This window comes from Borostomias antarcticus (assembly GCF_949987555.1).
Source record: "Borostomias antarcticus genome assembly, chromosome: 6".
Classification (NCBI taxonomy): domain Eukaryota; kingdom Metazoa; phylum Chordata; class Actinopteri; order Stomiiformes; family Stomiidae; genus Borostomias; species Borostomias antarcticus.
In genome coordinates, this window is record NC_140239.1 from 823,877 (window position 1) to 837,914 (window position 14,038).

The 14,038-nt window shown below is 49.1% G+C and overlaps 1 protein-coding gene across 1 annotated transcript in view; it reads left to right on the forward strand.

Annotated features, from left to right (window-relative positions):
- pdzd2 (PDZ domain containing 2) overlaps positions 1-14,038 on the forward strand; it is a gene marked incomplete at both ends in the record, with an annotated part of 108,832 nt that overhangs the window by 43,797 nt on the left and 50,997 nt on the right. The window contains one exon of the mRNA XM_084439581.1: positions 12,068-12,611. Within this exon, the coding sequence (XP_084295707.1) occupies positions 12,068-12,611 (544 nt within the window). The remainder of the gene's footprint in view (positions 1-12,067; positions 12,612-14,038) is intronic.

Consider the following 14,038-nt stretch of genomic DNA (forward strand, 5'->3'; position numbering starts at 1 on the left):
CATAATGCATGTTATTTTGTGGTAATGAAGGAGTGGACGTGATATTTTCATCATGAATATGACGTTTGACATGTTTGAAGTGTTATTCATATACATGGTATTGAACTCCCAGGGCTCTTAACTCCGTGTGAAAAGTAGAAGGGGCCTTGAGCGCTTTCTTTAAATTTGAGAAATCCAGAAAACCTTCATGTTGTAACCGTTTCCTGATTCATTACCAGAAAGGAACATGCATCATAGTGAGGGGCAGCATGGTCGCCGTGCGCTTGTTCTTCTTGGCCAACTAAAGAAGCGCAGGGCAGAATAAAAGCACGTCGTAGTAAATAACTGATAGTTCAAGTGGGATAACATCATGGTGCACACAATTTTTTATTGAACAACGCGTTTCGCCGTACGTCTTCATCAGGTTCACCATCAGATGGTGCTTTTCTGTTTGACCAATCCTGTTCTTCCAAATGAAGAGAATGTGACCCGCTAGACTCTGCTCACACTCGGGCGACCAATCAAAACATCTCACTCGCACTGCACAGAGGAATGGTCGCAAATGGACCTTTTGATTGGCTGATCGAGTGTGTTGGTCTGTGGGAGTATTACAAATGCCTGGGGTGCTAATGGTTTGAAAAGGTTGTGTGTCGGGGCGAAATATGAATATAGCGTTGAGAATATAGAGATTTCCTGTGGAGCATTTGTTTCTCATTTACTCTGACTGCCAATGTGGCTTTTGTGATGTCAGAGAGAATACATGTCATGCTGTAACTCAAAACTACCCCCCAGTATAAATGCATTACTCCTGCAAACTATCCCTCAGTATAAATGCATTACTCCTGCAAACTACCCCTCAGTATAAATGCATTACTCCTGCAAACTACCCCTCAGTATAAATGCATTACTCCTGCAAACTATCCCTCAGTATAAATGCATTACTCCTGCAAACTACCCCTCAGTATAAATGCATTACTCCTGCAAACTACCCCTCAGTATTAATGCATTACTCCTACAAACTACCCCTCAGTATAAATGCATTACTCCTGCAAACTACCCCTCAGTATAAATGCATTACTCCTGCAAACTATCCCTCAGTATAAATGCACTACTCCTGAAAACTACCCCCCAGTATAAATGCATTACTCCTGCAAACTACCCCTCAGTATAAATGCATTACTCCTGCAAACTACCCCTCAGTATAAATGCATTACTCCTGCAAACTACCCCTCAGTATGCATTACTCCTGCAAACTACCCCTCAGTATAAATGCATTACTCCTGCAAACTACCCCTCAGTATAAATGCATTACTCCTGCAAACTACCCCTCAGTATAAATGCATTACTCCTGCAAACTACCCCTCAGTATGCATTACTCCTGCAAACTACCCCTCAGTATAAATGCATTACTCCTGCAAACTACCCCTCAGTATAAATGCATTACTCCTGCATCGAGTCTTGTTGGGACTCACATGGCTTGGGTCAGTTGGGCATCACCCACCCTTTAAACTTGATTCCATTTGGCATTCCAAAATGAAAGTTTGTTCATTTGGACATTGCTGGAAATACCAGAATGAAATGCTTGCTTTGTTAAACTGCTAAATTGGAAAGATTAACCGGTTTTCCCACAAATGTTTATTCCGTGCAGTAGATTCTGTAATGTACTTAACCAAATCCAAATCCTGTGTTTTTCTAGGACTTCTCGTGAAATGTAGTGGACAGCTCAGTTCTGTTGTGAGAACCTGCAGTTCCTTGGAGAATATGACCCGTCTCTGACACACAGACCAGGAAGCGGGAGTAGTGTGTCAAAATGTGTCCAGAGTAGAAATTCAGAGGTGCTTTAGTGAACAAACCTGCTACTTGACCTGAGGTCTGTCAGACAGGAGTGTGAACATGCCCCCTGCCTCCGCCTCTCCTACCACTTCCATATGTTTGTTCCATAGTCTGTTCAGCACAACACACTGCAGGTCTTCCAGTCATGTCAATCAGCAGTCTGATATGGGTCTTGCTGTACGATGTGGAGAGACCAGGTCTGGTTGTGGTGCTGGGGAACACAGCAGTAGATAAAGAAGGTCTTCCTCATCCACAACAGATGAACAGATGCACTTTCTCCCCGTGGGAGAGATCGCTTGGGGGGATGTCTGCTTCCAGACTGAAGATCTCTGAGGCGTAGTGATACATCTCTCAGGTGTAGTGATATATCTCTCAGGAGTAGTGATACATCTCTCAGGAGTAGTGATACATCTCTCAGGAGTAGTGATACATCTATCAGGCGTAGTGATACATCTCTCAGGCGTAGTGATACATCTCTCAGGCGTAGTGATACATCTCTCAGGAGTAGTGATACATCTCTCAGGCGTAGTGATACATCTCTCAGGCGTAGTGATACATCTCTCAGGCGTAGTGATATATCTCTCAGGCGTAGTGATACATCTCTCAGGCGTAGTGATATATCTCTCAGGAGTAGTGATACATCTCTCGGGCGTAGTGATACATCTCTCCCGTTTTGTCTGTTCGGTAGAGCTGATCGTACTTGGGAATACGGTGGTATCTGTTACTGTACAGCTGTCAGACTACGTGCTGGAACCCTGCGCTCAAGTCCAGCGCTGGGCCTCAGACTTGGAGAGCAGAGTCGGACTTTTTCCAGTGGGAAAGTCAAGGCGTGGATGGAAGGAGCAGTGCGCATGAACACCGTTCATACGGGCTCTTCCAGGGGCTGTGGGAGATCAACAGGATGTGTGGAGGCTGAATGACTGACCGGTCCAGACCCCTCTTCTCTCCAGTAGAGTTCCTGTCTTGTTCAGGCGCCTTTCTCTGGGACACGGTCAGTCCCAAGGTTTACCCTGACGCCAAGCACTGTGCCCTGAAAAACCCAACAGCGTTATCTGTCATCAACAGAGACCGGCTGGGTTTTGGTGTAGCCATACATACAGTATCATCACATCCATGAGAAGTCTCTTTCTCCCCTCCCTAATGCTTCAGCCAGGTGCGCGTCGTGGACAGCGTGTGATCTGTGAGACCTGAAGCGTGTTTAGCTGAACGTGAGCCTTTACTGCTGGAAACTAGACGTTGGAGCCAGTTTAGAGTCTCTGGGTCGCTGCTTATCCCCCCCCCCCCCCCCCCCCCCAATTTAGAGTCTCTGGGTCGCTGCTTATCCACCCCCCCCCCCCCCCAATTTAGAGTCTCTGGGTCGCTGCTTATCCCCCCCCCCCCCCCCCCCCAGTTTAGAGTCTCTGGTTCGCTGGTTATCCCCCCCCCCCCAGTTTAGAGTCTCTGGTTCGCTGGTTATCCCCCCCCCCCCAGTTTAGAGTCTCTGGGTCGCTGCTTATCCCCCTCCCCAGTTTAGAGTCTCTGGGTCGCTGCTTATCCCCCCCCCCCCCCCCCCCCCCCCCCCCCGTCTGTCAGGGGAAGAAGCTGAAGCCAGGACCCTCGCTCTGTTGTTTGCCTTTTTGTTTTTCTTCTTTTTTTTTTCTTCTTTTTTTTTAGAGCCCATTATCTTTTACAGCGGCTGGATTCCTTGTCTGTTCGCCAGCCTCTGACATCACGGCTCATGAGATCACGGCCTGGTTGTTTCCCCCTCGTCTTGTTTGGTCTTTATCAGATGCAGATTGGCGTTGTGTGTTGCTGGTGGAGCAGCAGGTCGGGGCGTCTCCCTCTCCTGCCCTCTGACTGATCCTCACAGTCTTCTGGGTAGTGGTGGAGAACGTGGGTCTCTTCTGTGTAGTGGTGGAGAACGTGGGTCTCTTCTGGGTAGTGGTGGAGAACCTGGGTCTCTTCTGGGTAGTGGTGGAGAACGTGGGTCTCTTCTGGGTAGTGGTGGAGAACGTGGGTCTCTTCTGGGTAGTGGTGGAGAACGCGGGTCTCTTCTGTGTAGTGGTGGAGAACGCGGGTCTCTTCTGGGTAGTGGTGGAGAACGTGGGTCTCTTCTGGGTAGAGATGGAGAACGTGGGTCTCTTCTGGGTAGAGATGGAGAACGTGGGTCTCTTCTGGGTAGGGATGGAGAACCTGGGTCTCTTCTGGGTAGTGATGGAGAACGTGGGTCTCTTCTGGGTAGGGATGGAGAACGTGGGTCTCTTCTGTGTAGGGATGGAGAACGTGGGTCTCTTCTGGGTAGTGGTGGAGAACGTGGGTCTCTTCTGTGTAGTGGTGGAGAACGTGGGTCTCTTCTGTGTAGTGGTGGAGAACGTGGGTCTCTTCTGTGTAGTGGTGGAGAACCTGGGTCTCTTCTGGGTAGTGATGGAGAACGTGGGTCTCTTCTGTGTAGTGGTGGAGAACCTGGGTCTCTTCTGTGTAGTGGTGGATAACCTGGGTCTCTTCTGGGTAGTGGTGGAGAACCTGGGTCTCTTCTGGGTAGTGGTGGAGAACGTGGGTCTCTTCTGTGTAGTGGTGGAGAACCTGGGTCTCTTCTGGGTAGTGATGGAGAACGTGGGTCTCTTCTGGGTAGGGATGGAGAACGTGGGTCTCTTCTGTGTAGGGATGGAGAACGCGGGTCTCTTCTGGGTAGGGATGGAGAACGTGGGTCTCTTCTGTGTAGGGATGGAGAACGTGGGTCTCTGCTGTGTAGTGGTGGAGAACGTGGGTCTCTTCTGGGTAGTGATGGAGAACGTGGGTCTCTTCTGGGTAGGGATGGAGAACCTGGGTCTCTTCTGTGTAGGGATGGAGAACGCGGGTCTCTTCTGGGTAGTGGTGGAGAACGTGGGTCTCTTCTGGGTAGGGATGGAGAACGTGGGTCTCTTCTGGGTAGTGGTGGAGAACGTGGGTCTCTTCTGTGTAGGGATGGAGAACGCGGGTCTCTTCTGGGTAGTGGTGGAGTGGTGGGTATAGGCAGGAAGGATGGTGCATGAGTTTGAAAGCATTCTTGGTTAATCTCTAAATGCCACAGGGAAATAATCATCTTTAAGAACACAAAAGAGGAGGGGTCCATGTAGTGGAACAGGGAACATTCCGGACACAGTCTTTATACAGCTACACAAAGATCTCTTATCTAGCCGCAACATGGAGTCCTGTCTTGAGGTGCACATGTGCTGGATTCTATCAAATATCAACCCTTTACAAAAACAAATCACAGCCGTTGCATCTCACGTTGAGGTACCTTTGTACTAAACGTTAGTGTTCAGATCACCAAAAAATACTGTGGTTACAATAAAAAAAAAAGAAAAGGGGATCAATGTAACAAAAATGCTAGGTTTGAGATCATGGGACAGTGATATTCAGGAGAGTCCACGTCTAAAGAACACCACCATGGTGTAAAGTAAGCCTTTTGAGAACCAGTGTTTCTCGGGCCTAGTGACCCAGAGGGCAGGAGCCTATTTCCTGTTCCTGTAGCGTGAGGCAGCCTGGTGAGCCAGTACCCCCCCTGGTGAGCCAGTACCCCCCCTGGTGAGCCAGCACCCCCCCTGGACAGGACTGCAGTCATGGCACTCAGCATCAAGGGTTGGATTGGGTTTGTTGTGTACTCAAGAATGATTTCCGCAGCTGCTGAGTGACCCTGGAACGTCCTCAAAACGTCTAACAGCTGCTGAGTGACCCTGGAACGTCCTCAAAACGTCTAACAACTGCTGAGTGACCCTGGAACGTCCTCAAAACGTCTAACAGCTGCTGAGTGACCCTGGAACGTCCTCAAAACGTCTAACAGCTGCTGAGTGACCCTGGAACGTCCTCAAAACGTCTAACAGCTGCTGAGTGACCCTGGAACGTCCTCAAAACGTCTAACAACTGCTGAGTGACCCTGGAACGTCCTCAAAACGTCTAACAGCTGCTGAGTGACCCTGGAACGTCCTCAAAACGTCTAACAGCTGCTGAGTGACCCTGGAAGGTCCTCAAAACGTCTAACAGCGGACATGCATCAGGTGGGCAGACAGGTGCTCTCATCTGTGGGTCCTAACGGCTCTGTTTATCCACCCTGGAGGAAACGCTCATTCAGAGAGCCCATCCCTCACCCCTGTTAGAATCATGCACACTTCTTAATGCTTTATAATGCTTTATAGGAGTTTTTGTGTAACTATATTAACTTTTCTCACGTTCCATCGGCAATCAGATTGGAATCTACTTCATATAATTTTGTATAAATAAACTCAAGCTTTGCCACGGTTTCAAATGAAATGACATTAACTGATGCTATTAGGCATGGTTCCTCCCAGATGTCTCATACAGTAGGGTTTCTTTCTCTTTACCCACCATGTCCAAGAAATGCCAAGAGATATGTGTTAGAGAAGAATCACACGTGTCCTGCCCCCTTCTCTCCAGAAGAATCACATGTGTCCTGCCCCCTTCTCTCCAGAAGAATCACATGTGTCCTGCCCCCTTCTCTCCAGAAGAATCACATGTGTCCTGCCCCCTTCTCTCCAGAAGAATCACATGTGTCCTGCCCCCTTCTCTCCAGAAGAATCACATGTGTCCTGCCCCCTTCTCTCCAGGAGAATCACATGTGTCCTGCCCCCTTCTCTCCAGAAGAATCACATGTGTCCTGCCCCCTTCTCTCCAGAAGCATCACATGTGTCCTGCCCCCTTCTCTCCAGAAGAATCACATGTGTCCTGCCCCCTTCTCTCCAGAAGCATCACATGTGTCCTGCCCCCTTCTCTCCAAACGAATCACATGTGTCCTGCCTCCTTCTCTCCAGAAGAATCACATGTGTCCTGCCCCCTTCTCTCCAGACGAATCACGTGTCCTGCCCCCTTCTCTCCAGAAGCATCACATGTGTCCTGCCCCCTTCTCTCCAGAAGAATCACATGTGTCCTGCCTCCTTCTCTCCAGAAGAATCACATGTGTCCTGCCTCCTTCTCTCCAGAAGAATCACATGTGTCCTGCCCCCTTCTCTCCAGAAGAATCACATGTGTCCTGCCCCCTTCTCTCCAGGAGAATCACATGTGTCCTGCCCTCTTCTCTCCAGAAGAATCACATGTGTCCTGCCCCCTTCTCTCCAGAAGCAGAGAGACTTGGTAGACCGGGTCAGAGAACCGCTGTGTTCTGTAGACTCATCCATTGTCTCAATAGTCTCTGATTACATCAGGACATGCCCGCGCAGATGCATTGACTAGTTTGAACAAGTTTAACAACTTACATGTCCATGCATTTCCAGCTATTACTGCCATTACTCATTCCACCTGCACACATTATTATGACACAGCAATTGGCAAACGGTTAACCCCCTTCCCAGGCCTGTCCTTATGAGGGCAGATGTCAGATCATCCCTGTCATTAGAAACTCACGCATCCTTTCTGTTGAGCTGTCTGTCTCTGTCCATTCATTTAGCAGTGGTGTTGTCACGCACACGCAGGCCGGCTACCCACTTAGTACCGCGGTTCCTCTGAGTCACAAACAAAGCCTCGTTCTAAAGATGTCTGGGATGGAGCCAATAGGATGAGAGCTGACTGGCGACATCACACACAGCATCAGAACTGGTTGGTGCATGTTGTTGTCTGTCCATCCCTCTGCATGTTGCTGTCTGGACACCTCTCTGCATGTACTTGTGGTCATCTTTCTTCTTCTTCTTTTTCTTCTTCTTCTTCTCCTCCTTCTCCTTCTTCTTCTTCTTCTTCTCCTTTCCTTTGTTTATTTGGAAGGAGAGTGGGTCGTCCGGCTCCTGCTACAACCTGGGTTCCTTTTGATATTCAACCACTGCTAGTACAGGGAGAAAGGCTGTATATTAGAATGGTATATTACAAGTAGCCTGGAATGGACATTATTGATCCTCAGTGAACGAGCATCACTGATTAACCTGCATGAGGAAAGCTGATAATGCCCACGACAACGGGGAGTTTTCTGAATAAATGAAATATACTATTGGTTACATATTTACCATTATTCTGGTTCTATTCTGGAACTATCACAACAACTATTTTCGGCATTCCTAAATTCTTGCCTTGTTCTCTAAGTTAGTCATGAAAATGGGACCACAAGAATTAATCTATCAATTAATAAAACAAAAACAAAACACATTTGTCAACCGCAGTAAGCCACAATGTTTCATTAACCCCTACTTTCAGAACATTAGTCTCTAACAACAGTATGTTGCTCTTCTGTGCTATTAGAGTTTTTTGTGGGGGTTAGTTTTAACCTCCCCTCCCTGAGGAATCTGGAGACCGTCTCTCACATGTCATAGGATGTTACCCAACCCTACAGCACATCCCTGCAGCCTGCTTCAAAAGTCTTTCTTCTTGTTTTCTCTCTGTTTTGAAGACGAATGAAGAAGACAAATGAAGGTTTGATTAGCTTTGGCCCCACTCAACCATTGTCTGCCAGCCCGTTCGAGGACGTAAGCAAATGCTTTGTCAGGATGGGTTGCATCAGCGGCTGTCAAAGTGGCGAGTCAGGATGTTGGTGAGTGCAGGATAATGGCTACAGAGGGCCTTTGTTCTGGCGCTAAGCCTTCTAACTGTGGCATCGTTCTGCCGGTGTGGAGGGGTCCTGGCTAGCAGGGATGTGGGTGGCGTGGACAGGGAGAGGGCTTTAGTGCCAGGTGTCCCTCTGGAAGGGATGACACTTGTGTTTGGGGACAGCTCTCACTTTACATGTAACTCCTGAGTCCAGCCAGAGTTCAGAGTTCAAGGTGTGTACTACAGTCCTTGTTGTTTTCCAGTCATTGGCAAGTATTTATCGTCTGATTCATGTGCTTTTATACATCTGTTTGTTTGTTTGTTTGTGTGTTTATGATGATGCCACCCCGTTCAAGTCAGAGGGTGCAGTCTGCATTTTAATGGAAACTGGAAATGGATAGTTGTGATGTCATCCTGCAGTATGCCTGATAACTCACTCTCTTCAATATCTCATTAACAGACTGTGGTCTGACTGTGATCAATGTGTGCAGACACCATTACTTTCTTCAAGTTGTTAGATTGAAAAATTGTCTATGGTTTCTTGCCAGCCAGGCTGCCTTGCAAGTCAGCAAGACCACAGCTAACATTCATTAGTGCACCGCAAGCTGCACAGAACAACAACACAGAACCTCTTAAAAGGTCTCTCTGGACCTTCTACGTTCTAGAACCCTTCTCTGATTTTCATCACGTCTTTATGCAGATTATCTTCAAGCACCTGATGTAAAATAAGATTGGAAAAATGATCTTGAACTTTGGAGAACGGAATTAGAACGATGATTAACCATCATGTTGGCTGGTAAAAAAAAAAGAAGCCCTCATAAGGTTAATTTGTAGCTTTGAATAAAGATGTGTATGCAAGTTCCTTTCAGAGTCAAGCCTGAAGCACTAGCAGTCATGTGGGAGGTTCTGAAACAGCCCAGACCCAGCAGGGTTCTGTCATGGTTAACCAGGTGGATCTGAGCAGTAATTAGCGGGCTTGGGCTTGTGGAACCGAAGCCGACGCCTGCCTTTCTAAACCAGTCAGACTATTGGGAGGGTGAGGCCAAAGGTGAAAACCCCTTGTTTTGTGTTGGTAGTTCTATATCTCTACTGTAGGCCTCTGCTTTATTATTTATTATACAACGGTATAGATCCGGTCCATTGTCTCTATTGGTCAGTTAGCATTCCAGCTGTGGTGATAACCACGATATCCCCACGCTAACATGGAATGTTCTTTTAATATCAATCCACCTCTTATTAGTAGCCTATATCGCTTAGCAACAGTTTCTGTTCGGCTATTCTCTCTGATAAATGGGTGTGTTAAGGAGCTGAGCGCTCAGTGATAAATGGGTGTGTTAAGTAGCTGAGCGCTCAGTGATAAATGGGTGTGTTAAGTAGCTGAGCGCTCAGTGATAAATGGGTGTGTTAAGTAGCTGAGCGCTCAGTGATAAATGGGTGTGTTAAGTAGCTGAGCGCTCAGTGATAAATGGGTGTGTTAAGTAGCTGAACGCTCAGTGATAAATAGGTGTGTTAAGTAGCTGAACGCTCAGTGATAAATGGGTGTGTTAAGTAGCTGAGCGCTCAGTGATAAATGGGTGTGTTAAGTAGCTGAACGCTCAGTGATAAATGGGTGTGTTAAGTAGCTGAGCGCTCAGTGATAAATGGGTGTGTTAAGTAGCTGAACGCTCACTCTTAGAATGCTCACTGAGCGCTGAGCGGTTTTTAAAACCATTTAACGGTCTGCTCTAACCGAGCGCTGAGTTGCTAGGAGACAATAATTTTTCACCCTGTTGTCAATCATGTGTGATTAGCGAGCAGCGTCCCAACGATTCCCGAGCCAAAACGCCCCCTTGTTTGTTTTTACTCAGGTAATGATGATGATGATGACGTGGTGTTTGGCTCAAACAGATCATAGTTCAAAACTGCTCACTTGTGCTCTGAGCAGATCAGTCTGAGCGTAACTAAGCAACCCGTTAAGTGAATTCTGATCACTGATCGCTCACTGAGCGCTCAGCTACTTAACGCACCCAATGTTTACAAAGATGTGCTGTAGCATTGTCGTTGCCTGGCAACGTTCCCTTTTTCAGCGGAAGTATCCGCAAATGATTAACAAATAGTTCCATTAAAAATAAATGTATTTAAAGTTCATATTGTCTTTCTTTTCTCGAAATATTGACGGATAAATATGGCAACCGTAGTATAAAAGCATTATGTAACTGGAAGCCGTGGCCATATCCGTGCCATCCCACTGCTTCTCGTCCCATAATGCTTCAGTAGCGCTGTGTGAGAAGCAGGGAAGGAGCGTATCTGATAAGCCCGTCTCCTGCAGGGGCACATCCCCTCGGCCCGGGCAGCTCCGCAGCGCGTCTCAGACCGGTTCCTCCCCCCGCCAGAGTGCCTGCGCCTGGGTCTTGTCTAGACACGGCGCCTGCTTTCCCCACTGCCTCCTGTTTTCATTGTCAGCCCTCCAGAATTAGCTTCATGTATTCTGGATTGTGTTTTATTATCTCGTTCCTCTTATTACAATGGAGGTCATTGTGACTGTTCACATTATTTTCCCTCCAAAAAATAAGACATTATTTTCCCTCCAAAAAATGGGCTGGGAATGGAGATGGAGCACTAGAATGGGTCCTATTTCCCAAGATGCACCAGCGTACTCGGAAGGGCATCAGGCTGATTTACACCGTCGCCCAGAGGGAATCATTGCAGATGGAGATCCAGGTAGCGAACTTCTGAGCGATGAGCCCGGGACATCTACAGGAACATCCGGGTCATCTACAGGAACATCCAGGTCATCTACAGGAACATCCAGGTCATCTACAGGAACATCCAGGTCATCTACAGGAACATCCAGGACATCTACAGGAACATCCAGGTCATCTACAGGAACATCCAGGTCATCTACAGGAACATCCAGGTCATCTACAGGAACATCCAGGTCATCTACAGGAACATCTGGGACATCTACAGGAACATCCGGGTCATCTACAGGAACATCCGGGTCATCTACAGGAACATCTGGGACATCTACAGGAACATCCAGGACATCTACAGGAACATCCAGGTCATCTACAGGAACATCCAGGTCATCTACAGGAACATCCAGGTCATCTACAGGAACATCCAGGTCATCTACAGGAACATCCAGGTCATCTACAGGAACATCCAGGTCATCTACAGGAACATCTGGGACATCTACAGGAACATCCAGCCCTGCCCCCCCCCCCCCCCCCCCCCCTCCCTTATAAACACTACTGTACCTCCAGCCCTGCCCTGTGGGCTGAACTGCCCCCCCCTTATAATATAACCTTATGCTCCTTATAATGCTACCTCAATGTGACCTAAATGTTGTGTTGTAAATGTTGCGCTGTGTAATTGCTGTCTAGATTAATGCATACCTGCACCTTATCATTTGTAATGCATACCTGCACTTCATAATGTGACCTCAATGTGACCTAAATGTTGTCGACATTTAGTTGCACTGTCCTAACTGTGGTGTAATAGTTGTGTTAGATGTTGCACTGTTAGAATGGAAGCGCAATCTCGTTCCTCTCTGTACCTGGATGTGCTTGAATGATAATAAAAGCAACTCAACTCGGCTCAATGCTGCATTATCGGTTTTTGTGTCGTTTATGTTTGTTGTCTGGTGTGAAACGTTGTACCCCAAACCATCTGTTTTCACGCTGGTGGGTTGATCATGTTGACCTTGACCTGGGGGTCAGTGTGGTTGAGGAGGAGGGAGAGGTCATAGTTTCATGTGTGTAAGGTTTCGTGTGGTGATTCCTCTCCTCAGTTACCTGGCGGACCAGTGCTGGAATGGCGGCTGCATCTACCTGATCATGCTGCGCCGCATCAAGCGCAAGGCCCCTCCCCCTCCGTGGAACACCAACGGCAACGGCAGCGCGGTCGTCGGGATGCCCGGGGGCCATGGCGGTGAGCGCCGGAGCTCCGCCTCCTCCTCCTCGGAGCCGCCCGGCAGCCCGGCGCACAACGGCAAGCGGACGCGCAAGTTCGGGGTCGTCTCCCGCGCCTCCCTCTCGCGCGACGCCAAGGACGGCAGCCGGGACGCCCAGCTGGAGAACGGCTACCACGGCGCTGCCGACTCCTCCCCCTGTGTGTCCATGGACGTGGAGGCCACGCCCCCGGAGGCCACTGGCCAGGTGGAGGAGGAGGAGGGGGAGGGGCCTTCGCCGGCGACCGTGACGGCTCCGCCCCCGGGGAAAGCCACGCCCCCTCCGCAGCAGAACGGCGGCACGGCGACCTTGCCCACGCGCTCCCACAGCCGCCTGTCAGAGAGCAGCGGAGCGGACGCCCTCAGCAGCCCGACCTGCGCTCAGGTGAGGGACGCTCCCTAACCCTGACCCCCCAACACTACTGACCCTTCCCTGACCCCCCAACACTTCTGACCCCTCCACACTACTGACCCCTCCCTAACCCTAACCCTCACCAGCCCGACCTGCGCTCAGGTGAGGGACGCTCCCTGACCCTGACCCCCCTACTGACCCCCCAACACTACTGACCCTTCCCTAACCCCTCAACGCTACTGACCCCCCAACACTACTGACCCTTCCCTAACCCCTCAACGCTACTGACCCCCCAACACTACTGACCCTTCCCTAACCCCTCAACGCTACTGACCCCCCAACACTACTGACCCCCCAACACTACTGACCCCTCCCTAACCCCTCAACGCTACTGACCCCCCAACACTACTGACCCTTCCCTAACCCCTCAACGCTACTGACCCCCCAACACTACTGACCCTTCCCTAACCCCTCAACGCTACTGACCCCCCAACACTACTGACCCTTCCCTAACCCCTCAACGCTACTGACCCCCAACACTACTGACCCCTCCCTAACCCCTCAACGCTACTGACCCCCCAACACTACTGACCCTTCCCTAACCCCTCAATGCTACTGACCCCCAACACTACTGACCCTTCCCTAACCCCTCAACACCACTGACCCCTCAACAGTTGATCTTGGTCCTTCCCATGTCTGAGATGGTCCTGGTATAGTTCTAAGGAGGATCTGGTATGATCTCATTCTAGGCTACTAGATGTGCGCTACAGTGTGTGACCAGGTTCAGGTGCTGCAGGGTTGGAAACCTGCCCAAGTCCTGTCAGCTCAGGAGAGAATATGAAACCATTAACCCCGTAGGGCAGCGCAGGAGAGTGACCCACGCGCTTCACACTCATGTGACCCAGCCTTCATCTCCCATAGACTGTGAGAGTTTATGGCACGTAAGTAGTTAATATTTCACCTCGGAGCTGACGAGGCAAACAAGGACACTTCCACCCATTTTCTTTTATTAGACTCATCGGTCATCGCTGCTCTTGCCTTTTATTTTGTGATGTTGCCCAGAGGTCCAAATGCCCAGTGTCAGTGGTTGATCAAAGTTCATGACATTGGAGAGGTTGAGGTCCAAGTACATTCAGAGTAAGATTGACCTCAGGTGAACTGTATGATCTCACAGGTCAGATTAGGAGAGTTTAGCTTGATTATGGTCGGGGATTCTCAAGGAGCCATCTTGGTGATTTACCACAGAATGTCATTTTGGGATCGTACAGCACAAAGAGGTGAGGTTAGATGTTTAATCCTGCAGACTTGGCCTAGATGTCACCTATTGTCTGAGGCGAGAGGCCAAGTACGGACGAGTTCCTGTCTTTTTCATCATCTTTCCCACACAAGGTTGGATGGAAGACTGAACAATGTTCCACAACAAACTCTTGATTAGAGAATTACAGGCTTATGAACCCATC